The sequence below is a fragment of the Eumetopias jubatus genome, unplaced genomic scaffold, assembly GCF_037043125.1.
Source record: "Eumetopias jubatus isolate StellerSeaLion01/CBP00866 unplaced genomic scaffold, mEumJub1_p1.0 scaffold_17, whole genome shotgun sequence".
In the NCBI taxonomy this organism is placed as follows: domain Eukaryota; kingdom Metazoa; phylum Chordata; class Mammalia; order Carnivora; family Otariidae; genus Eumetopias; species Eumetopias jubatus.
The window spans coordinates 40,493,247-40,518,072 of record NW_028274823.1 but is presented as its reverse complement, the minus strand read 5'-3'; the positions used below and the strand labels follow the sequence as shown (position 1 = coordinate 40,518,072).

General features: G+C 37.9%; 1 protein-coding gene across 3 annotated transcripts in view; it reads left to right on the top strand.

Moving 5' to 3' along the window:
* Positions 1–24,826, top strand: part of MARCHF8 (membrane associated ring-CH-type finger 8) — a 144,649-nt gene that overhangs the window by 97,487 nt on the left and 22,336 nt on the right. For all 3 annotated transcript variants that reach the window (XM_028098593.2, XM_028098594.2, XM_088019777.1), the window contains one exon: positions 23,936–23,986. In XM_028098593.2, the coding sequence (XP_027954394.1) occupies positions 23,936–23,986 (51 nt within the window). The remainder of the gene's footprint in view (positions 1–23,935; positions 23,987–24,826) is intronic.

Here is a 24,826-nt window from a genome sequence, read left to right as displayed (position 1 = left end):
CACATTATCATTCTTACAGTGGGGAGTGGAAAGAGGCCCTAAAACACAGGATAGAATTGTACATGTGTGTAGTCCATAAGAAAGAGTTTTAATAATCTGGTTCAATGCTAATGGATTCACAATTCTGCCAACTAACTCCTACTCTAGGGAGAGTTGGTGTCCACAGTGTGCCTTGTTCATCCCATTGCTGTACTGCTGCTGCCAGCATTGTGCCAAACTGCTTGCCCTCTTTTTAATTTGCTCTTAAAATCCAGTGTTCCAGTAGACCCCCTCAGGCGAAAGGATGATGAGCCTGACAGTAACAAGGATTCACTTATCAGCAGAGTGAAGTGAATCGGTTGCCTTGGGAGGTGGCTGGAGAACTCTTTGTTCCTGGGAGTGTTAAGGAGAAACAGCCAGGCCTGCAATATTATATAAGGATTCAGGCTCTGTGTTGGGTTGGAATAGACCAGCTTTGTCTCTGTTAATTCTGAGAATCATTGATTTTTTTGAGCGTCCTCAGCCGTACTTGAGTCTTAATAAATCAGTTTGAAGTTCTGTGTTAATTTTAAAAATATACAGGCTAACAAAACAGGGTTTAATAATATAAATAGATAGTCCAAATGCCATCTGTGAGGATGTTTTCAGCTGCAAGTACCAGAACAACCAACCCATCCTGGCTTAAACAATGAATACTTTGCTAGCTGATATAAAAGGAGGTGTATATAAAAGGGAATGATGAATCTCAGGGTGGTCGATCCAGCATATTCGAGACATTATCAAGGACCCAGGTTCTTTCTGTTTGCTCTACCATTCATGGGGTATACATCTCAAGGCAGATTTCCCCTAATGTCGTAGGTGGTTGTCAGAGCTGATTATCTTCATCAGTAAACTGGGAGGTAGCAGAACACCTGACAGAAGGGAATGTGGATCAGGCAGGTCTGTTTGGAGAACAGTAAGTGGAAGAAGGAGCATATAATGAGCTGCAGGTGGCAGGGTTGGGTAGGGGTGGGGAGTGGGTAGTCAGGATTTGGGGGACAAGGAATGACTGCAAAGGAGGAAGAGAACAACGTGGGCCAGACTCTTTCTGGTGGAGATGAAGTCTCTCAAGGATTGAGGGAATTAATGGGGTGGAAAAGAATATATCCCTGGGAGAGAAGCTCAGAGTTAGGGCTGCTTGTAGCTCTAGTCCCAGCTAAGCTGGTTCCCTTCTCCCTTTTTCACACTCTGTGAACACCAGTTAGAACATAGCTGGCAGGGGAGGGGCTCCCCTAGACTATACAGTAATACACACAGAGGCGCTCTGCAGAACGTCCCAGTGAAGCCTGAGCCAACAAGAAGACATCACGAGCCCTCTGCACACATGGCAGGAAGGAGGGAAAGGCACAGTACATGTCGAAGAAGGATGCAGAGTCTGTTCTGGAAGAAATCGTCATTTCCCTTCGGGATGAAGAGAATTCCTGAGTAAGATATTAAGGAGTAAGCTGTTAAGGACCTGGGTTGGATAAAACACAGGCTCAGGAATGATATAATAAAATAACAGAATGAAAAAAAAATAAAATGACAGAATGAGGTGAAAGGGAAGAATACGGAGCCAAGGAGTCACATGAAAGCCAATTTGCAGAACAAATAAATTAGAAGTAGCTAGGAGTCAAAAACTAATGATGTAATGCATGGTGATTAACATAACATCATAAAATAAAAAAAAAAAGTAGCTAGGAACAGAATAGTCATGGCTGGAAAATGAACTTACTGACAGAGCACAAGCTTCAGATAGTCCCAGTGAGTGCAGAAGAAAAGGAAAGAAAGATTAAAACAGGTAAAAATGATAGGTGTAGGATTGGACTTCCTGGAGGTAGAGCTGAGCTAGGAGGAGTATGGGCCTTCTGTTATTTTGTTCAAGTTCCTCTTGGCATCATGTGTTTGGTTGCAGAGAATTGACTACTTTAGATATCACGCATTTGGAAATATGTAAGCACTGACAAATTGGTGAAAATGAATGTTCATGTTCTTCCTAGAAGAATACCAATGAGATGAAAGTTATATTTACAGCCTGAGGGACCAGGAAAATTCCCCTTTGGAGCAATTTGTTTCCTGGCATTGATATGAAACGCCCCTCCCCTACCATGTGATGATTTTCTGTGCTCTGCTAGAACTGGTCTTTTGCTAAATTTAAGTACTGACCTGCTGATCTTAGAGCAAGCACTTTGCTGCTTTTCCTACCACCAGAAACCACTGGGTAGGACAGGTTTTATGGAGAAAAAATTCTTTGTGTGTATGGGTCAGATCTCTCCTGTTAATCATTTATCTTTCCTACATTTTAAGAAATCTCTTAAGTCTGGGTGATAGGTTAGCATGAAAGAAGAGCAAACAGATCTACTAACATTTACTGTCATTGACAAGGAAACTGAACTTTCCATTCTTTGCCTGCCAGCAAGTGTGCTGCTTTAGAATCTTTACATTGCAAATTGCTGTGGGGAGTAGACCATAGAGCAGAAATGGGTTGCTGGAATGGACTTGTCATGAATTATTCATTCACTATCTAGTTCCTTGGAAATCAGCTGGAGGAAATGGTTAGTCCAATTTGATCCCAGGAGTGGTGTGCCAAGGGCTGCAGCAGGCCCTTACAAGTCCAGCTGCGATGATGTGCTTCTGCTGGAAGCTGTAGGGTGGCAGCTGGTGTGCAGACGAACCCAGGAACATGTCGCTGGGGAGAGCTGCACTGAGGACTCCCCGGTGCGTCTTGCTGGAAAATGAAGCTGCAGGTAGGAGAAGTGCCTGTCAGCAGTGGCCGGATTTCTCACTGATTTTAGGGATGCCGTTAGGCCTTATGGAATAAACATATAGAGAACCAGAATTGTTCAAGGATGCCTCTCAATCAGAGAAGCTTGGTGGTTTAATTCCATTTTCAAGGATGTACTTTGTAACAAAATGGTTCCTTGAAAATGTGAAAAGTATTCTTAGGCCAAATAAGCATTTAAGTATATAAATTATTGCAGATTTTTTTTAAATGGTATCCTCCTGCTAGTATAAAAAGTGTCTTTTTTATTGATGTGATATTGCCCATGTAAGTTTAAATCATGGAATTATGGCTTTGGAAAATCCTGAAAAAGACAACTTAGTTTATAATTTGAATGACACAGCTGCAGGCTCCATTGCATTTTCTGGAGGAAGTATTGTTTTCACAAGGCTCCTAGCTTGGTTCTTTTGCTGGAGCATTCATTCTGGGAAGATTTTTTAGTTTCTTACAGGACAGAAAATGCTTAAAGATGGAACGTCGTGTGTGTGTGTGTGTGTGTGTGTGTAAGCCAGGCATGTGATTTCATTTGGCAGGCACATTCTAATGTTGCCATTTGCATGTCTTATTTTGTATGGATGCTATCTATCTCTTGTTAACTTTGCTAAGGCTATGAGATGCTCTTGAGCTATAAGGGACAAAGATAGTGAAGATGAAAGGAGTAAGAGCCTCAAGGCATCTGGGCCAAATTGGATGTATGTATTTCACCATGAAATATCATTTATAGTTTCGAAACTCTTCAGTGAACAAACATGTTGTGAACAGGTAACACTCTGAGCTGTGAGACAATCAGGAGACCAGTAGTCTCCTTCTGCACCATTTTCTCAAGCTCCACAAGAGTTAGAATCTTTTTTTTTTTTTCTTAAGATTTTACATATTTATCTTAGAGAGCATGAGCAGGGGGAGAAGCGAAGGGGGTGGGAGACGGAGATAATCTCCAGCAGACTCCTAGACAAGCTCAAAGCCTGATGCGGGGGCTCCATCCCACAACCCTGAGATCATGACCTGAGCCAAAACCAAGAGTTGGACACCCAACTGACTGAGCCACCCAGGCACCCCAAGAGGAGGAATCTTTGTTTTGGTCATTTATCATTCCCAAGGGCTTAGAATTTACCTGACACACAGTGTGTGGTCAATAAATGTGTTCCCTGAATGAATACATTCCATATTAAAGAAATTAAATACTCTTTCTATAAAAGTTACTTGTAGAAAGTAGGAAATATTTACAGTGCTACAATTCCTATAATAACTTTTATAGCTAATGTATTCTGATTTGTATTGATAAAGATTTTTTAGCTAACCTCAAGGGTGTATGGATTTATTGGATATATAGTTTTTAAATGGCAGAAATTAAAATGTTTATTTTACCGTTTGTATAATTAAGGTTTTAAAATATCAATGATGAATACAAAGACCTTTAATTTTTTTCAGCATAACTTTATTTCATGTTCAAAAAATAAAAATGAAAATTAATGGAAACTCATTTGAAAAAGATTGCATTCACCAATACATTACTAGGAAGATTATCACTCTACTCATGCCGTGTTACATTTGACATTTTAAAAAATATTTATTGTCTATGTCAGGAGGGTTTTTGGCACTATAAACCCATTATTCATATCTTCAGGGCTAAGTTTAAAACTGCAGTATGTGTGGTGCTGAGTAGAACTAAATAGGGCAACATATTCCCCATAGATATACCACATTTGGGATTAGAGGAACCAAAGGGGTCATCTTTGTTAACTTCTCTGCCCCACCCCCTTCCACACAAGCCCTCTTTATAAAGGGCAAAACTGAAGTCCAGAGAGTAGATGAATGGCCAAGCAGAAATGGTTAGCTGTTATGGTCTTAATGCTTTCTAGTTTCTTGTTACTTTGTTATTGTCATGTTAAAGCTAAAAAAAGTGAAGCAGATAATCACATTACTATACATTTGAACTCTTTTACTGAAGACAACTATTGATGCGGCTTGCATAACTTTAAATAAATTGCCTAGTCCATGTGTTGAAATACAGTTTTATAAGCTTCCCCCCGAATTTTTGTGATGTAATTGTTTTTTTCCTGAGTTATAATTGTAATGACTAACTATGCCCTAAATTTTATTTCAGATTTGCACTTCTTATAAAATATTTATGTGCCATTTTTGTTATTCCTTAAAACTACCTGAGTTTTTGGGTGCATGCGTGGCTTAGTGGTTGAGCATCTGTCTTCGGCTCAGGTCATGGTCCCAGGGTCCTGGGATCGGGCCCTGCATCGGGCTCCCTGCTTGGCAGGAAGCCTGCTTCTCCCTCTCCCCCTGCTTGTGTTCCCTCACTGTGTCTCTCTCTCTCTCTGTCAAATCAATCAATCAATCTTAAAAAAAAAAAAAGGAACTACCTGAGTTTTGCTTTTATTTTTGAGATAGGTATAGATTTCTTCATAATTTTTCTGAATCCTTTTGCCAACTATATTAACCTGCTTGGGCAGCCATAACAAAATGGTACTAGTGTGGATGGAGACAGAGGTCTCTCTCTCTCTCTCCCTCTTTTAAGGCCACAAGTCCTATTGGGTGAGGGCCACTATTTAACTTTACCTACCTCTTTAAGCCCCATCTCCAAATATAGTCACATTGGGGATTAGGGCTTCAACATAGGAACTTTGGTGGGGGCAAGTTCAGTCCAGAGCACTGACCAAGGTGATTTTTTTTTCTTTTTTATTTATTGAGAGAGAGAGAGAATGGTAGAGAGAGAGCATGAGAGGGAGGAAGGTCAGAGGGAGAAGCAGACTCCCTGCTGAGCAAGGAGCCCGATGCGGGACTCGATCCCATGCGGGACTCGATCCCATGTGGGACTCGATCCCGGAACTCCAGGATCATGACCCGAGCCGAAGGCAGTCGCTTAACCAACTGAGCCACCCAGGCACCCCCAAGGTGATATTTTTTAAAGCAAGATTTCTAGTAAATTTTTTGTTTGTTTATCCTGTTTGTAGTTCACTCAGCTTCTTTAAGCTGTAGGTTTATGTCTTTCTATGAACTTGGGAATATTTTAGCAAGTTTTTTTTCAAGTATTTTTCAGCACTGTATTCATTCTCCTTTTTAGATTCCAGTGATATGACTGTTAAACCATTTGGTTTTGCTTCACAGGTCCCTGAGATTTTTGTCTCTCTTTTTTTTCTCTCTGTTGTTTAAGATTGAATACTTTATTTTTCTATCAAGTTCTTGATTTTTTTTCCTTCTGTCATTTCTCTACTTTTGAGTCCATTTTCTATTTTAAGAGTAGTGAACGGTCATTTGAACTGCCTGCAGTCTTTGCCAGATAATTTAAACATCTCTGTCATCTTGTTATTAGTGTGATTTTGTTATCGGTGTCCCAGGCTTTATTTTTAACCTGTTTGTATTTATATATGTAAAGTGTTTTTCTTGTATGTAGCATGTAGTTATATCTTGCTTTTATCTCCAATTTGAAAATCTCTGCATTTTAATTATGGTATTTAATTCATATACACCACAAACATACATATATATACATATATAAATACATACACATTGGTTCTGGTACTGATTCCAATATGGGGAGGGGGGCTTCCTACATAGCACCAAGCAATTCTCAGAACACCAGCAGAGTGTCTGAGAATTCAGACACTATCTACCTGGTGATAGCATCAGATTCTAGAGGTTAAGGGCTCAGTTTTACCAGACTGCCCCCCTTTCCTCCACCATTCCCTTCTGACACCAGTTACAAGCCTAGGCTGTTAACCGTGCTTCTGACCAACTGGTTACAGATTGGAGGTTCTCATGACCCCTTCTCTGGACTTCAGAATACCAGTCACAAGTCTAGGTTGTTACCTGTACTTCTGACCTACTGGTTATAAATCAGGGGTTCTCACAATGCCCTATTTGGGTTTGATTAATTTTCTACAGTGGCTCACAAATCTCAGAGAAACACTCTACTTACTAGATCACCAGTTTATTGCAAAAGGATATAACTCAGGAACAACCTGATAGATGGAAATGTTGCATAGGGCAAGGTATGGTGAAAGGGCATAGAGCTCCCATTTCCTCTGCAGGGAGCACTTTCCCTACATCCCCACATGTTCACCAACCCTGAAGCTTTTCAAACTCTGTCCTTTTGGGTTTTTATGGGGGCTTCATTACATAGGGTATGATTGATTGATTAAATCTTTAGCCATTGGCAACTGATTCAGCTTCCAGCCCCTTTCCCTTAAAAGTTCCGACTCCGTAATCAGATGGCCCCATCCTTAAGTGCTTTCCAAAGTCACCTCATTAACATAACAAAAGATACCTTTCTCACTCTCAGGCTTAGGAAATTCCAAAGGTTTTGGGAGCTGTAAGCCAGGAACTATGGATGAAAACCAAATACATGAGAAATAGATTTTGGTCATCTGAATGACCAAATATACATTTCTTATAAGTCATAATATCACACATACACAGTTGAAAAAATGATACACAGAGACCTCACATACCCTTACCTACTGTCTGTCACCTAGTGGTACCATATTACAAAGCTCTAGTACGATCACTGTCAGAACGCTGACACTGGTATAGTCAACATACATAATATCTCCATCACCACAAGGATCCTTCAGTGCCCTGTATAGCCATACCTACTTCCCTCCTTTACCACTGATGACTATTGATCTATTCTCTTTTTCTATAATTTTGTCAACTAAAGAATGTTATATAAATGGAATCATACAATTTGTAAACTTTTGGGATTGGCTTTTTTAATTATGTATAATTCTTTTGAGATTTCCTTTTTACTGCTGAATAGTGTTCCATGGTATGAATATAGCACAGTGTTTAAGTATTCACCTCTTTTTTTAAAGATTTTATTTATTTATTTGAGAGAGAAAGAAAGAGCATGAGAGGGGAGAGGGTCAGAGGGAGAAGTGGCAGGGAGCCCAACGTGGAACTGGAGCCCGATGTGGGACTCGATCCCGGGACTCCGGGATCATGACCTGAGCCGAAGGCAGTTGCTCAACCACTCAGCCACCCAGGTGCCCAAGTATTCACCTCTTGAAAGACATTTGTTTGAACTAAGCTACTGTAAACAGCCATGTACAAGGTTGTTTTTTTTTTTTAATTTTTTAAAGGTTTTATTTATTTGAGAGGGAGAGCACAGCACACCTGTGTGGGCAGGGAGAGGGGCAGAGGGGGAGGGAGAGGGACAAGCAGAGCTCAGTGCATAGCCTGACCCGGGGCTCAATCCCATGACCCCGAGATCACGATTGGAGCTGAAATCAAGAGTCGATGCCCAACTGACTGAGCCACCCAGGCGCCCCCCATGTACAAGTTTTTATATGAACATATGTTTTCATTTCTCTGAAATGCCCAGAACAGTGGCTGTTTCGTGTGGTAATTGCATGTTTAATTTTTAAAGAAACTTCCAGTGTTTTCCACAGTTAATAAATCTACATTCCTGCAAGCAACATACACATGATCCAGTTTCTCCACCAGAATTTGGTGATGTTACTATTTTCTATTTTAGTCACTCTGATAGATGTGTAGTGATATCTCATTATGGTTTAATTTCTGTTTCCCTAATGGCTAATGCTGTTGAACATCTTTTCATATGCTTATTTGCCACCTGCATATCTTCTTCATTCAAATGTCTTTTCATATCTTTTGCCCATTTTTTTTTAAGATTTTTATTTATTTATTTGACAGAGAGAAACAGAGCGAGAGAGGGAACACAAGCAGGGGGAGTGAGAGAGGGAGAAGCAGGCTTCCCGCTGAGCAGGGAGCCTGATGATGTGGGACTCGATCCCGGGACTCCAGGATCATGACCCGAGCCGAAGGCAGACGCCTAACAACTGAGCCACCCAGGCACCCCTCTTTTGCCCTTTTTCTAATCAAATTTTTTTTTGCTGTTGAGTTTTCAGAATTCGTATATATTCTAGATCCTAGTCTTTAGTTGGATATGTGGTTTTCAGATATTTTCTCCCAGTCTGTAGGTTTTATTTTCATCCTCTTAATGGAGCAAAAGTTTTAAATTTTAGTTCATCGTTTTTTTCTCTTATGCATCAGTCATATTTTAGATGTCAAGTATAAGAACTCTTTACCTAATCCTAAAGATTTTCTTCTATTTTTTTCTAAAAGTTTTACAGGTTTTTGTTTTGTTGCTTATTGTCCAATGACTCTAGCACCATTTGTTGAAGATTTTCTCCAAAGTCAGTTTGGCATATTGTGCGGATCTGTTTCTGAATTCTCTATCCTCTTCAGTTGATCTATGTGTCTGTTTCTCTGCCAACACCACACAGTCTTGATTACTGTAGCTATTTAATACGTCTTGAAATCATGCAGACTTATTATTCCCATTTTAATCTTCTTTTATGAAATTGTTTTAGGTATTCTAATTCCTTTACCTATCCATATGAATTTTAGAATAGTTTTTCTATATCTACAAAATAGTTGCTCAGGTTTTGATAGAAATTGGATTAAAACTGTATATCAGTTTGGGGAAGAGTTAACAACTTTCCTACATCGAGTCTTCTAATCCATGAACACAGTATGTCTCTCTGTTTATTTAGATCTTCTGTATTTTTTTATCAGTGTTTTAGTTTTAGTATTCAAGTCTTGTTTTGTTAGATTTGCACTGTAAATAATAATTTTCATGTCCTTTTTTTCATTGATATATAGAGAAATGCAATTAATTTTTTTGCATTTATTTTGTACCCCATGACTGCTGAACTTACTTATTCTAGGAGTTTTTTGTTGATTAACCAAGGAGATGAAAGACATGTACTCTGAAAATTCTACAACACTGTTGAAAGAAATTAAAGCAGATATAGGTAAATGTAAAGACATCCTGTGTTCATGTATTGGAAGACTTAATATTGTTAAAAGGTCAATAGTACCCAAAGTAAAACATTCATCCTAAAATTCATATGGAATCTCAGGGGACCCAAACAATATTGAAAAAAATATTGAAAAAAAAGGACAGAGTTGGAAGTCTCATACTTGCTGATTTCAGAACTCATTAAGAAGCAACAGTAATCAAAACAGTGTGGTATTGGCATAAAGATAGACATTTAGACCAGTGGAATAAAACAGAAAGCCTAGAAATAAACACTCACATATGTGCTCAAATGATTTTTGAGTGGGGCGCCTGGGTGGCTCAGTTGTTAAGCTTCTGCCTTCAGCTCAGGTCATGATCCCAGGGTCCTGGGATCGAGCCCCGCATTGGGCTCCCTGCTTGTCAGGAAGCCTGCTTCTCCCTCTCCCACCCCCCCTGCTTGTGTTCCCTCTCTCGCTGTCTCTTTCTGCCAAATAAATGAATAAAATCTTTTAAAAAAATGATTTTTGAGTGCTAAATGATTTAGGAGTGCTAAGATGATCAGTGGGGGAAAGGACAGTCTTTTCAACAAATGGTCCTGGGAAAAACTATCCACATGCAGAAGAATGAAGTGGGATTCTTACACTGCATATAAAAGTTAACTCAAAATGTGTCAAAGTCCTAACTAACATAAACTATAAAACTCTTGGAAGAAGAAAATATAGGAGGAAAAGCTTCATGACGTTGGATTTGACAAGGATTTATTGACACTAAAAGTACAGGCAGCAAAAGTAAAAATAAGTAACACTGGACTATATCAAAATTAAAAACTGTGCTTCAACAGAATGAAAAGGCAATCTGTGGAATAGGAGAAAACATTTGCAAATCCTATATCTGATAAGGGGTTAATATTCAGAATGTATATAGAACTCCCTACAACTCAACAACAACAAATAATCTAGTGTTCCATTTATTTAGGTCTTTGACTTCTTTCAAAAATATTTTGTAGTTTCAGAGTATTAACTTTTCACTTGTTGAAGTTATTCCTACGTATTTTGCCTTTTTTGACAATATTGTAAATGGGTTTTCTAAATTTTGTTTTTGGGTTGTTCATTTATAGTGTATAGAAATGCAAGTTATTTTTGTATATTGTTTCTGTCCGCAGGATTTTCTGTATACAAGATCATGTCATCTGGGAACAAAGCAACTTTTACTTCTTCCTTTCCAAGCTGGATGTCTTTTTTCTCTCTCTCTTTTTCTTACCAAATTATCCTGCCTAGAATCCTCACTACAATGTGGAAGAGAAGGTGAAAGAGTGAACAGCTTGTCTCATTCCTAATCTCAGTGTAAAACCATTCATTCTTTGATCTTTAAGTGTGATGTTAACTACTGTGGATTTAGTATAGATGCACTTTATCAGGTTGAGGAAGTTTTAATCCTAGTTTATTGAGTGTTTTTATCAGGAAAGGTGTTAGATTTTGTCAGATGTTTGTGTATATTTAAAAAATTTTTTTGATCTTGTGTCTTACGTTGAGTTTCAACTATTTCAGTGTTGCATTCCTAGTATAAATGCCACTTAGTCATAGTGTATGTCCTTTTTATCTTTTGCTGGATTTGGTTTGCTAGTATTTTGTCGAGAATTCTTGAATTCTTGAGTCTATATTCATAAGGAATATTGGTATGCAGTTTTCTATTCTTGTGATATCTTTGGTCTTTTTTTTAAAAAAAAGATTTATTTATTTGAGAGAGAGAGAGAAGGAGCAGGGGGAAGGGGCAGAGGGAGAGAGTGCAGAGCCCAACGGAGGGCCTGATTCCAGGACCCCAACATCATGACTTGCACTGAAATCAAGAGTTGGCCACTCAACCAACTGAGCCACTCAGGTGCCCCTATTTGTGGGAAGTTTTTAGATAACTAATTCAATCTGGTTTATTCAGATTTTATTTCTTTTCTTTTTTTTTTTTTTAATTTTTATTTTTAAGTAGGCTCCACGCCCATTGTGGGGCTTGAACTCATGACCGTAAGATCAAGAGTCACACACTCTACCAGCTGAGCCAGCCAGGTGCCCCCAGATTTTTTATTTCTTCTTGAGTCACTTTTGGTAGTTTGTATCTGTCTCTGTAGGAATTTCCTCCCTTTTTTTTTTTTTTAGGATTTTATTCATTTGAGAGAGAGAGAGACAGAGAGAGCACAGAGAAGCAGACTCCCCGCTGAGCTGGGAGCCTGACACAGGGCTCGATCCCAGGACCAGGAGATCATGACCTGAGCTGAAGGCAGATACTTAACCATCTTAGCCACCCAGGATCCCCTAGGAATTTCCTCTTTTACTTCTCTGTTTTCTTGGTTATAAAATTGTTCACATTATTCCTTTATAATCCTTTATATTTCTGTAAGGTTGGTAATGCAAGCTCTTTTATTCCTAATTTTAATAATTTGAGTTGTATGTCATTTTTTACTTGGTGAAGCTACATAAATTTTTTGATATAAAAAAATCTTGTCAAAAAGCCAACTTTTGGTTTTGTTGATTTTTCTCCATCAATTTTCTAGTCCTTATTAACATCTCCTTGTAATCTTTCCCTTTGTTTGCTAATTTAGGTGTGCTTTGCTCTTTTCTTATCAGTGTCTTGTGGAGGTAATTTCTTTGAGCTTGTTCTTTATATTTATCAGCACTTAAAGCTATAAATATTTCTCTAAGCCCTGTATTAGCTGCATTGGATAAGTTTCGTATTTTGTGTTTTTATTTTTAGTAATTTCACATTTTCTAATTTTCCTTGTGAGTTCTTTGACCCAATTGGTTATTTCAGATTTTATTATTTAATTTCCACATTATCTTTGAATATCTTATTTCTTTCTGTTATTGATATCTAATTTAACTCTTGTGAGAAATCATACTTTGTATTATTTCAATTCTTTTGATTTTATTTAGGCGTGTTTTATGGTCTACCTTGTAGTGCTGTCCTAGAGAATGTTCCATGTACACTTGAGAAGAATGTGTATTCTGTTGTTGGGTTTAGTGTTCTGTAGTAGTCTGTTAGGTCTAGTTGGTTTATAGAGCTGTCAGTTCCTTTTTTGTTAGTCTTCTACCTAATTGTTCTGTCCATTGTTGAATACGGGGTATTGAGATCTGCCAGTATTGTTGAATTGTCTGTTTTTCACTGAGGTCTGTCAGTTTTTGCTTCGTGTAATTTTTTTCTCTCTTATGAGGTGCATATGTGTTTATAATTGTTACATTTTCATGATACATTGACTGTCTTATAGTAAACATCCCTCTTTATCTCTAATATAATTTTTTAAAGTCTGTTTTGTCTTATATTGGTATAGTCTTTTCAACTTTGTTATGGTTACTGTTTTTGCAGTTTAACTTTTTCCTTTTAACTTTAATCCTATTTGTAATTTTCATTGTAAAGTATGTCTTCTTCAGACAGTTACCCTTGCATTTTGTGTTTTTGTCCACTGTGACAACTCATTTTGATTGGATTGTTAATATTTATTGCTGTTAATATGGTTGATTTGTCATTCATTTTACCTTTTGTTTTTTATATATCTTATGACTCTTTTCTCTATTTCTCCTTTTTTTCTTTTCTTTTTTTTTTAAAGATTTTATGTATTTGAGAGAGAGAGAATGAGAGAGATAGCATGAGAGGGAAGAGGGAGAAGAGGGAGAAGCAGGGGAAGGGGGAGAAGCAGGAGAAGAGGGAGAAGAGGGAGAAGCAGACTCCCCACCGAGCAGGGAGCCCGATGTGGGCCTCGATCCCGGGACTCCAGGATCATGACCTGAGCCGAAGGCAGTCGCTTAACCAACTGAGCCACCCAGGTGCCCTGGAATTAAGATTTTTTTTAAACATTTTGTTTGGATATTGAATCTAATTCTAGCCATTTTGAAAAGAAAGAAATTCTCATTTTCATTATGACTTTGATGCTAATCTTTTAAAAATCATGTATCTGTAATAAAAGTCAGGTTTAACATTTTGAAGTTAGAAAAAAAGTCATTACTAACCATTGTCAATAGTGGTATTTTCAGATGACATTGTTATATTTTTGTTCAAGGAAATTATGTTCCAAATGCAGATTAGGTGACACAGTCTAATACTGAATCTTTGTTTTTTTTAACTTATTTGAGAGAGAGCATGAGCAGGGAGAGAGGCAGAGGGAGAGGGAGAAGCAGGCTCCCCGCTGAGCCAGGAGCCCGATGTGGGGCTTGATTCCAGGATCCCGGGATCATGACCTGAGCCGAAGGCAGTCGCTTAACCAACTGAGCCACCCAGGCGCCCTCTCTATTTCTCCTTTACTGCTTTGTGTTGCATTAAGTGATTAAAGTTATCGTCTTAGTGTTTGCTCCAGGGTTTAGTGTATACATTTTTTTAACAGAATCTAACTTCAGATTCATCATATTAATTTAATTCCGTAAGATATAAAATCATGCTTCCGATGTACCCCTCTTTCCTCTTTCCCTTCCTTGCTAATGTTGTCATACATTACACTATATATTTTCCAAACCTAATAATACATTGTTGCAGTTATTAATTTGTCATTTAAATAAGTAAAAGAAAGAGCAGGTAGAGTTTGTTCTTTTAAAGTTATTTACCATTTCTTATTCTCATTTATTCCTGTGGATTTGTGTTGTCATCTGGTGTCACTTCCTTTGCCAATACAGTTTTATACCCACCTACCTCTTTTGTTTGTTACTGTCAAACATATTAACATTTCTTTATGTTATAGGTCCAACATTACAATATATACGTGTTTTTATATAATTTCTTTTACAATCACTTAAGAGATGAAAGGACGAGAAATATATATGTGTATACTGTCTTTTATTTTTATATAATTAGTTTTTTTGGCATTCTTTGTTTTTCATGTAGTTTCTAATTATTGTTCGGTGTTACTTGTTTTCAGCCTGAAGAACTTCTATTTAATATTCCTTTTTAAGGTGTGTCTGCTAGTATTGCATTCTCTCAGTTTTTGTCATTCTTGATATCTTCTTGGTATCTTTATTTTGCCTTCATTATTGAAGATAGGTTTGCTGGAATAATATTCTTGGTTAAAATTCTTTTTCTTTCAGTTCTCTAAATATGGCTCCCCCTGCTCCAGTCTTCTGGCCTCCATAGTTTCTGATGAGAAATCAGCTATTAATTTTGGGGGGGTTTTGCTGTATATAACTAGTTATTTTTTTTCCTTGCTGCTTTCAAGGTTTTCTCTTTGTCTTTCAGCATGTTAATTTGTTGTGTTTGGATGTGGGACCCTTTGCTTTTATCCTACTACAATTTAATTTAGCTTCTTGGGTGTGGAGATTAATGTTTTTATCAAATTTTGGGAGTTTGCAGCCATTATTTCTTTGAATATATTTTCTCCACCTCTCTCTTCTTTCTGCCTGGTACTCACATTATAGATATATTGGTGTACTTAATCATGTTCCATGTTTCTCTAAGGCTCCATTTAGTTTTCTTTATTCTTTTTGATCTCTGCTCTTTAGATTGCATAATCTCTTAGGATCCATCTTCATGTTTACTGATTCTTTCCTCTGCTAGGTCAAATCTGCTGTTGAATGCCTGTGATGAACTTTTCATTTCAGTTATTGTACTTTTCAATTCCACATTTTTCATGTTCATTTTTTATAGTTTATTTATCACTTTCATCAATTGGATAAGATATTGTCATCATATCGTCCTTTGCCTCTTTAAGTATGGTTTCATTTAGTTCTGTGAACATATTTATAATAGCTACTTTGAAGCCTTTGTGTACTAAAGACAATTTGTGGGCCCTCTGAAGGGCCTTTTCTGTTACCTCCCTTTTTTCCTGTTTGGGTCATACTTTCCTCTTTCTCTGCATGCCTTGTAATTTTTGTATTCACTGCTGTATATTTTAGATAATACTTTTTAGCATCTTTGAATTAAAATTCTTTCACACACCCCCCACCCACCTCCTGTGGGTTGTTCTTTGTTTAGTAACTTGGCTGGATTTTATAGTAAAATCTGTTTTCCTCACAATACATAGTTTCTGATTTTGCTTCTCAGAGGGGTAAGCCTTGAGCATGTTCTCTCTCAAGTTGGGATCACTGTTTATAGCAGTGGTTTTTGATTGTCTCCCTGACCTGTTAAGTTTTCTTGTCTCTGTTGATTTCACACTCAGTTTTAGTTCCATACTGCTGGCTGATTGCACTGCTATTTTGGACAATTCCCTAGGGCATTGTTCTATGGTCTGATCCAAGTAAATGCAGATTCCTTTGCTGCAGTTGTTTTTGAGGCCAGTATTTGAGGTTTCTTCCATCCTCAGGACCTTCTTAGTTGTCTCTGTCCCTGGTTTTATGTGGTACACTTTTAGTTTTATGGTTTTGCTTGTTGCTCTCTTAGAGCTACTAGCCACCTAAAATGCCCTCATTTTTGCCAGTATCATTAGACTGGAATTTCTACATATTCTGTTCCAGTTAATGTTTGTTTTCTTGGAGACAGCTTACAAGCTCTCTGTTCCTTTGGCCTGCCTTTCCACCTTTGCAAAATCTAAGCTTGTGCTCTAGAGCTGGGGACAGGTTGAGTGGCCCACATCTTTTGGAGTCACATACCTGCTTTATGTAGGGCAGTAGTCTGTGGCTTTCTTGGCTTGCCTCTCTTGGTGTGGAACTTCTACCCTATCAGTCTGTTGGGTTGAGCAGAGTTGGGCTGCATTACACCCAGTCTGCCATGCCTAAAGTAGAGCTTCTGCTCTGCTAGTGGGCACTGTACAGAATGGAGCCCAGACCTACTTCTGAATCACTTGTGCTTGGAACATGGCTTCCAGAACATGGAGTTGGTAGAGTAGAATGTGTCATGCTTGGGTCCTGCCCCTTTCTTACCATCATGTGGGCTACTTGAACACTTTTAAGAATTTCTTTTTGTTTTATGTGTGGGTTAATGAGTGTATCTCTTTGTGTAGCTTATTTAGTGCTTATCTTCGGAAGTTTGATACATTTGTTATATCTTACATCTCTCTAACTTTGGGAACATTTCAAAGACAATAATAATAATACTTTGATTTCATTTTCTGCTCATTTTTATATGTATGTCACTCTTAATTGACTGTTCTCATTATAGATTATGTGTTTTATTCCATTTTTGCATATCTGGTATAAATCGTTTCTACTGAATACCAAAGTGCAGTGGTTGACTCAAGCAAGGCAAAGCACTTCTGTGATTGAGTTGCTAAGTTAACTAGTCAGTTTTAACAGAATACAATTTTTACTCGGAAGAATTACTGGCAGTCAAACTCTAGTTTATTCTGACTTGGATATTTGGCAGACATTTTCTCTAAATTGAATGAATGAGCCAATCTTTCCTTTCAAGTAACAGTTTTTTTTTTGCCATTGAAAAAATTTGAAGTCTCTAAGCAAAAATTAGGATTTTGGAAAACTTGTATCCACCACTGTGAGCTTGGTAGCTTTTCAGTAATTATAGACTCCGATGGTCATATTATTGAGTGTGTTTTTTTTTCATATTGCATAATGAAATGTGTCAGTCTTGGAAGATTTGCATAACCCAGTGAACCAGTAATTTCTAAATGACCAATTTAGTGTGATGTTATAAAGTCATACCTGATTAAGAGATCAATTCAAGGTAGAAGAGGGACCGGTTGATTTTAATGGAATATTAAAAATTTATTAATATCATTTAAGAGTACATCACAGCTAATTACTTGTTGAGTTTTTGTGTAGTACAAAGAATATCCAGTTAAATGGTTATTAAATACACATTCGTTTTATAAATATATAACTGTATAAGGCCAAACTTTCTTTATTTATTTTAGTCAAAACAACAGAGGAGATTGAATGTACAAGCAGATATGAGAATTCAGCTGTCTTCTATTAATTGGACAAGAACAAGATTTATAAAAATATAAAACTATGTTACTCTGCTCACTTTTTTTTCATAAAAATAGTTGTTTTTCATAGAAATGTTATTTATATGAACTGGGTTTAATTATTCTAAGTGAATTAAGAGATTCATATTTTAAAAATTGTTTTAATTCTAATATGGCAAATATCAATATATATAATCCACATAAACAAAAGATCTGGGGAGTCCTCAGTAATTTACTTGTAAAGGTGTCCTGAGACCAAAATTTGGAGACCTCTGTGTATACTTTTTCTCCTCATGGTCTCAAGGTGACTTCTGTACCTCCTGGCATGACATCTTTATTCCAGGGTGACTCGGGAAAGAAGGAATGCTGGAGAAAGGAGCTATATCAGGGTAGCAGAATGTTCTCCCAGATAACCTCAAGTTTAATGTCTTTAGGGAGAACTTTCTTACATATTTACCATAATTGCAAAATAGAGTGAGAAAGTGAGAACTTTTAGTTGGGTCCATTGCTGCCCGGAACAAATTTGTTCTATTGGTAGAGATGGATATTGGGTAGATACATAATATGTCCGTTACACAGTTTTTTGTTTTTGTTTTTTTGCTTGTTTGCTTGTTTGTTTGTGTGTGTGTATATGTGGTTGGTTTTTTTTTTTTTTTTAATGACTGGTCCTGGTCAGAGTTTCAGGGAAACTCCCACATGAAGTTTTATTGTCTGATTCCTTTATACAAAATCCTCAAAACTTGCTTAGACATCTCACCTCATTGTCTTCTCGTTAATTCTTGGCTTCTACTTTCCAGGGCATGTTTGGTCTCTGTGGGCTCTGCATCTCCGTTCTACCCTCAGGGTACATTCTGTTGGAGCCACACATGGACTTGCAAAACACCATTGACAGGACTGAGTAAATTGTGAAATGTCCCTTATTCTTCAACAGAGCTTCTCTTTATCTTTGTGATTTGGTAACTTCTTACATTAATAAAACTTTTCTTTCTCACACCCTCAGACTCAGTCTTTCCCAGTGTATGTATCAGTCTGTTTCCTGATTGATTTATTTGTATTAACTCAGTTGTGAGCTCACTACCATCTTTTATGCAGAAATTTACTTCTACAGTAGTCATGATTTGCTCTTTAAAAAATGAGTCATATTCAGTTATACCTCAATTAAAAAAATGAATCATAGCCTTTATGGATTATTCTGGCCCAGAAACTTGCATCTTAAAGTGTAGTCTGGGGACCAGCAGCATGGGAGTCACCTGGGAGCTGACTGGAAATGCAGAATCTCAACCCACCTCACAACTAACAAATCACCATCTACATTTTACAAAGATCTGTAAATGATTCAGGTGCACAAAGTTTCAGAAGCACTGGTCTGAGGGAGACAACAAATGAGAAGAGGGCATGGAGCTCTGTTCTGAGGAGCTCTTCTTTTTAATGTAGACAACAAGAGCTCACCAAGTCAGGGGAGCATGTGCTATCACAGTGTGGCATCTCCTGGTGCCTTCTCTGAGGAAAGAAGGTAACAGTTTTTGCTATCAACAGTGAGGCTTTGATCTCTCCCAGGATTATAAAATGGCAGACCCATTAAGCAGTGACTAACTATATTAAAATAATTTGCTAAGGTTTGTATCACTTGGGCATTGAAGCTTAGTTTTGTCTTGAACTGGAATGAAACTCTTTTCTCTTTGGAACAGCTAATTCCAGTTCTTGACATTGATGTTTGGTAACCTTTCCTTCTTTTCATTCAGAAACATGCCAATGTGACTGTGGGAAAGAATGGTGTCACCCACTGTCCTGATATAATTCGTTTGTGCTTTTTATGATTAAAAAAAATTTTTTTTATTCATTTTCTTCCCTGGTCGTATATTTCTCATTGAAACACTATTTCAGAGAAGTTCTGTGGTTAATTAACATCATCATTAGAACAGGTTTAGGAGTCAGATTTATTTTTGTCCATGTTTTGTGCCTAATGAAATGAATGAATCACTGGTTTGAGTGAATCCTGGGATTTGCTTCCTGAAAAATAAGTCTGTTATGGTCCTGAACTTCTTAGATTTTTTTCAATAAGTCCGAATAAATGTAGTAGTATTTAAAGGGGAAAAAAATGGTCTGTTCGAACTGTATTGTTAATTTTCTGCCAAGTAATGATGAAGCAATTCTAAATGTTGACAGGTTTCAGGCTTTAAAACATCTGTATGTTCTGGGGCTAGATAATTTGTTTAATTTTTACCAATGTAAAATATTGAATTGTTCTAACAAGGAAAACTGGATACAGGCTTACATCATTAAATTTATTTCTCAAGTTCATAAGGTAAAGAGCAACTTTCAGATCTCAGTCTGGATTTATAATGTTACCTAGCTTAACACCTAGGCCTCTCCCCACCCCAGTAACCCCTCTGTATGGAATCATAAATGTCAAAAATGTCAAAAAAGTCAGGGATAGAAATTACTGCTTCTCTTAGTGCCTCAGAACGTCTCTGTAGATTTCAGGTGGTGTTAAACTGGCCATTTCCTTTAAGGTACTGGGTAATGTCATAGTGGTTATAATGATTTTCTGTACAGATATTCCAGGGCATATGGTATCTTTGTTTTAATTTAGTAAGGTAAATTAAAATTTAGTAGTAAATTGCCAGTAGATGAGCCTTTAAGCTTGGATACACAGCAGTGCCCTGTGTTTGTCCATCGAACATTGTTGACTCATGAATGACACTTGAAGGGTTACAGATTTACCTGTGCTGTGGACAGAGAGACTCCCCACTCCCAGTGAGTGAATGCATGAATAAGATGAATGAATGAAATTTCTGATTCTTTTGGTCTTTTAGAAATAGTTTTTGTTGACATTGTCAATACTTTGAACATACTTTATAATTTTGTTTTTTTCCTAGAACTGTCTAATTGACTAGCTTAAGACCAAGAAACATTTCATTGATGCTAAACATTTAATAGCAGTGTCTGTATTGTATTATACTTAAGAGATTTGAACTTCTGTTTTCACTCAGATTTATAAAATAAGAGAATATAATGAAAACACTCAAAAAAATTGCACAGACACATTGCTGTAAAGACGAGACAACATTGCTAAAACAAGTGCTGGTTGGCAGGCCACTTGGGAGCTCTTGAAATGCTTCTTCACTAACATTTTAGGGGTGTCGAGTGTTCAAAAGCCAAGTGTACCAAAGTCAAGGCAGTATGTCATTTGGTGGGTTGTGGGAAAGGGGAAAGTTAAAATTTTCTTGATTGCTAGTTTTCTTTAAGGAGAGGCTTGGTGGAATGGAATCAACTCTTTTCAAAGTAGTTTTAAAATGATCCACTAGCTCCTTTGTACTACTGACTGACCAAAAGAATTTTACCTGCTAATTAGATCTCAAACTTCTCTGGTCTTCCCCATGGTTATTGCAAAGCATGTGAGATGAGTAGAGAATATGATCATCTTAAAAATACAAGTGAGATAATCTCTTCCATTGGTAATAGTTTCTGTTTTTGTTTTTTTACTCATATGGGTTCAGGGCAAGAAATATTGGATTCAGTGAGAGTTACTTTCTTATTTTTAGAAAATTGGATTTATATTTCGAACATTTATTGATTTTTTTTTTTTTAAGAAAGTTATAGTGTGGAAGATTCTTGTATTACTTGCTAGGGCTGCCATAAAAAAATAACCAGGCAGTGGGTGCTTAAGCAACAGGAATTAATTTTCTCACAGTTCTAGAGTCTAGAAGTCTGAGATTAAGGTGTCAGCAGGTTTGGTTTCATCTGAGGACTCTTTCGTTGGCTTGCAGATAGCTGCCCCTGCCTTCTCCCTGTGTCTTCACATGATACTATTCCCTCTGTGTGTACCTATGTCCTAAGTTCAGCTTCTTATAAGAACACCATTTGTATTGGATCAAGTCCCACCCTAATGACCTCATTTTAACATAATTACCTCTTTAAGGACCCTAGCTCCAAATATAGTCACATTCTGAGTATCAGGGGCTAGAACTTAGCATACAGATTTGGGGGGACACAATGCAGTCCATAGCAATCATATATCAGGGATGTCACTTTCAGAGCAGAAAGATAAGTTAGGAAGGTATTCAAGAATTTCAAGTGAGAAATGAAGAGAAACTAAGCCTAAGGCATTGACAGTAGAAATGTAAATGAGATTGGAGATTAGCATGATGAATGGTTCTCTACCGCCTCACTTTCAATCTGGAGGTGTCTTTGGGTCTCAGATGAGTCTCTTGTAAGTAGCATATCCATGGATCTTGTTTTTTTATCCATTCGGATACCATGTGTCTTTGGAGTATTGAGTCCGTTTACATTCAGAGTAATTATTGATAGATACGAATTTAGTGCCATTGTATAACCTGTAAAGTCGCTGTGCCTGTAGATTGTCTGTGTTCCTTTCTGTGTTGCTTTTTCTCTCTCTTTCCTGCTCAAAGGGTCTCCTTTAATATTTCTCTCAAAGCTGGTTTAGTGTTCACAAACTCCTTTAGTTTTTGCTTGTTTTGGAAACTCTCCTTCTGTTCTGAATGACAGCCTTGCTGGATAAAGTATTCTTGGCTGTGTATTTTTCCCATTTAGCATGTTGAATATATATCATGCCACTTTCTTCTGGCCTGCCAAGTTTCTGTGGACAGGTCTGCTGCTAACCTTATATGTCTGCCCTTGTTGATTTAGAAACTTTTGTCCCTAGCTGCTTTCAGAATTCTCTTTATCTTTGTATTTTGCAAGTTTCACTCTGATATGTCTTAGTGTTGATCTGTTTTTGTTGAATCTGAGGGGAGTTCTCTGTGCCTTTTGGACTTGAATGCCTGTTTCCTCCCCCAGCTTAGGGAAGTTTTCAGCTATAATTTGTTGAAATAAACCTACTGCCCTTTTTTCTCACTCTTCTTCTGGGACTCCTATGATATGAATATTATTGCGCTTTATGGAATTGCTGAGTTCCCTAAGTCTGTATTTGTGACCTAATAGTTTTCTTTCCCTCCTCTTTTTTCATTATTTTCCATAATTTTATCTTCTATATCACCTATTCATTCCTCTGCTTCTTCCATCCTCATTGTGATTATATCCAATTGGTTTTGCATCTCAGTTATAGCATTTTTTATTTCAGCCTGACTAGTTTTTAGGTCTTTTATCTCTGCAAGATGGGGGTTTCTCTGGTGTCTTTTATGAATTTTTCAAGCCCAGCTAGTATTCATGTGACTGTTGTTCTAAATTCTTGTTCAGACATATTGCTTATATCTGTTTTGAGCAAATCCCTGGCTATGATTTCTTCTTGATCTTTCTTTTGGGGAAAATTCCTCTGTCTTGTCATTTTTGTCTAGGTTTCTATCTTTTGCAGATTATGAAATCTTGTTATGTTTTCTGCTCCTGAGAGTAATGCTATATTAAGAAGGGGGTCATACACTGTCCAGGGCCTGGTGCTTCAGGAAGTGTTTCTGGTGTATGCTGTGTGCACTCCACTGTTGATGTTTTGGCTACTCTTTTTGGCTACTCTTTCCCACAGGTCAGTCCTCTGCAGAGTTCCTCCTTGCTTGCAGTGGGGAGTGTTTGGACCTTTAACTAAGTGTGCTTTGATTTGTTTGTTAAAATAAGCCTGGAAAAGAAAAAAGAAAAAACCTGATCTAAGACAAAAAGAAAATGAACAAAACTACCAACAGACAGACAAACAAAAACCTAAGTCTTGACTCCAAAGAAAAAGAAAGAAAAAAGAAAGTTTGATCTAAAAAATGAAGAAAGGAAACAAAAAACTATAAGCCTGATTCTAAAGGAAAAAAAAAAGAAAGAAAGCCTGGTCCTATCTCCAGCAGAACTGAAGCCAACACTTTGGAGCACTGTATGATCAGTAGACTTGGTACATGCAGGGGGCCTGTGTTCGTCCTCTGGGGGAGAGGCCCACTGCACTGGTGGCTCATAGTGAGACCTGCCCTAGTAAAGATGCCCCTGCCGGTGCAGGGGGGTGGGGTTTGATGTAAGTGCCTCCAGCCTCTCCTGGGGGCGCTCTGTTGCATGCTTGTTTGCTGAAGTCCGACTGTGCTTGTGGGTGGGGGTTGGGGGTGGAGATTGGAGATTGAGAGACGTTAAACAGGAAGAATTTGATACAAGACTTTGTGACTAGAGGTAGAGGAGACTAGTATGACTCTCATATTTCTCTAATCCAGGAGGAGAAACAGGCTTGAGGGAATAGATGTGAGCTGTGGGATGTCCCTGAGTACCCAACACTTTGACAGCCAAACTACCTGGGTGGGGTCAGCTATCCCACTTTCTTCTTCCTGATCCTACCGTGGCTACTTACGGCATGGACCACCTCAGATAAAACTCAACATGCAGTTTCTTGCCTCTGAACCTCCATTTGAATGTATCTTAAAACACTTAGAGCTCTTTTATTTTTAGTTAATTCCAAATTCCTGTTCTTATTAACTTAAGTTCCATTAAGGCAAGGACTACTGTGTCATTCATTTTTGCTAGTACATAGTAGTTTTGGCTCAGCAAATTCTAGTTGAGGGAATGATTGTCAGGAGGATTGTTATGAGTAATTACTTATTCTCTGCACATTTTAATCACCTGTTTCATTTTCTTGCAGAATGAGAAGACTTTGGGACATTCCATGAGTCATTCAAGTAACATTTCTAAGGTAGAGTGCCAGTGAAGTTATTTTCGTAGTTTGGTTTCTTCTATCTTGCACATGTTTATACTCTTTACTTTCCAATATGCGAAGTTACTGATACAGTTCTTTAATCTGCTCTAGGACCATACAGTGAGGTATATGGCTGTTATGTTTTTCTAGCGAGGCAATTCTGAATGTGTGTTGAGGTTAGTGACTAATAGGAGAACACCTTATTTTGTCCAGGGAAATCATTTACTCTCAGGTTAAAAAAAAAGTCTCAGTCACCAAAGAAACTGTCCCCTCAGTTAAGAGTGCATTCGACTGACAGTAACAAAAGTCCAGCTCTGGTGACCTCAATAGTTATGGATTTATGTGGTCCTGATGACAAAGTGTGTCTGGAGGTAGGTGGTTCAAGGTTGATGCAGTTGCTCACAGGTGATACCAGGGACTCAGGTACTTTTTGTCCTCTCTGTGTCACCTTCCTTAGCACTTTGTCATCCTCATGTTTTAGTGCCTCTTGGCCTTAAGGTGGGAGCTGGACCTCCAGGTACCATGGCTGTGGCCTTGGTAGGAATAAGAAGAATGATGAAAGATGGTGGGGTCGGTCAGCTGGGAGTGACCGTTTTCAGCGGGAAGGCAAAAAACTTTCCCAGAAGCCCCACCCAGCTGCCTGACTTCTGCTTACATTTCACTGGCCAGAACTGGATCACAGAACTACCTGCAGCTGGAAAGTGCCTAGGAAAATGAGGGCTGAGAGGGTGAATTGGCCATCCAGCAGCACCGGACACACCTGTGCTGTAGTCACTCAACCAGCCTTTCAGGAGCATATCAGCTGCTATGGGTGACTCAGGAGCCAGCAGGAAAACT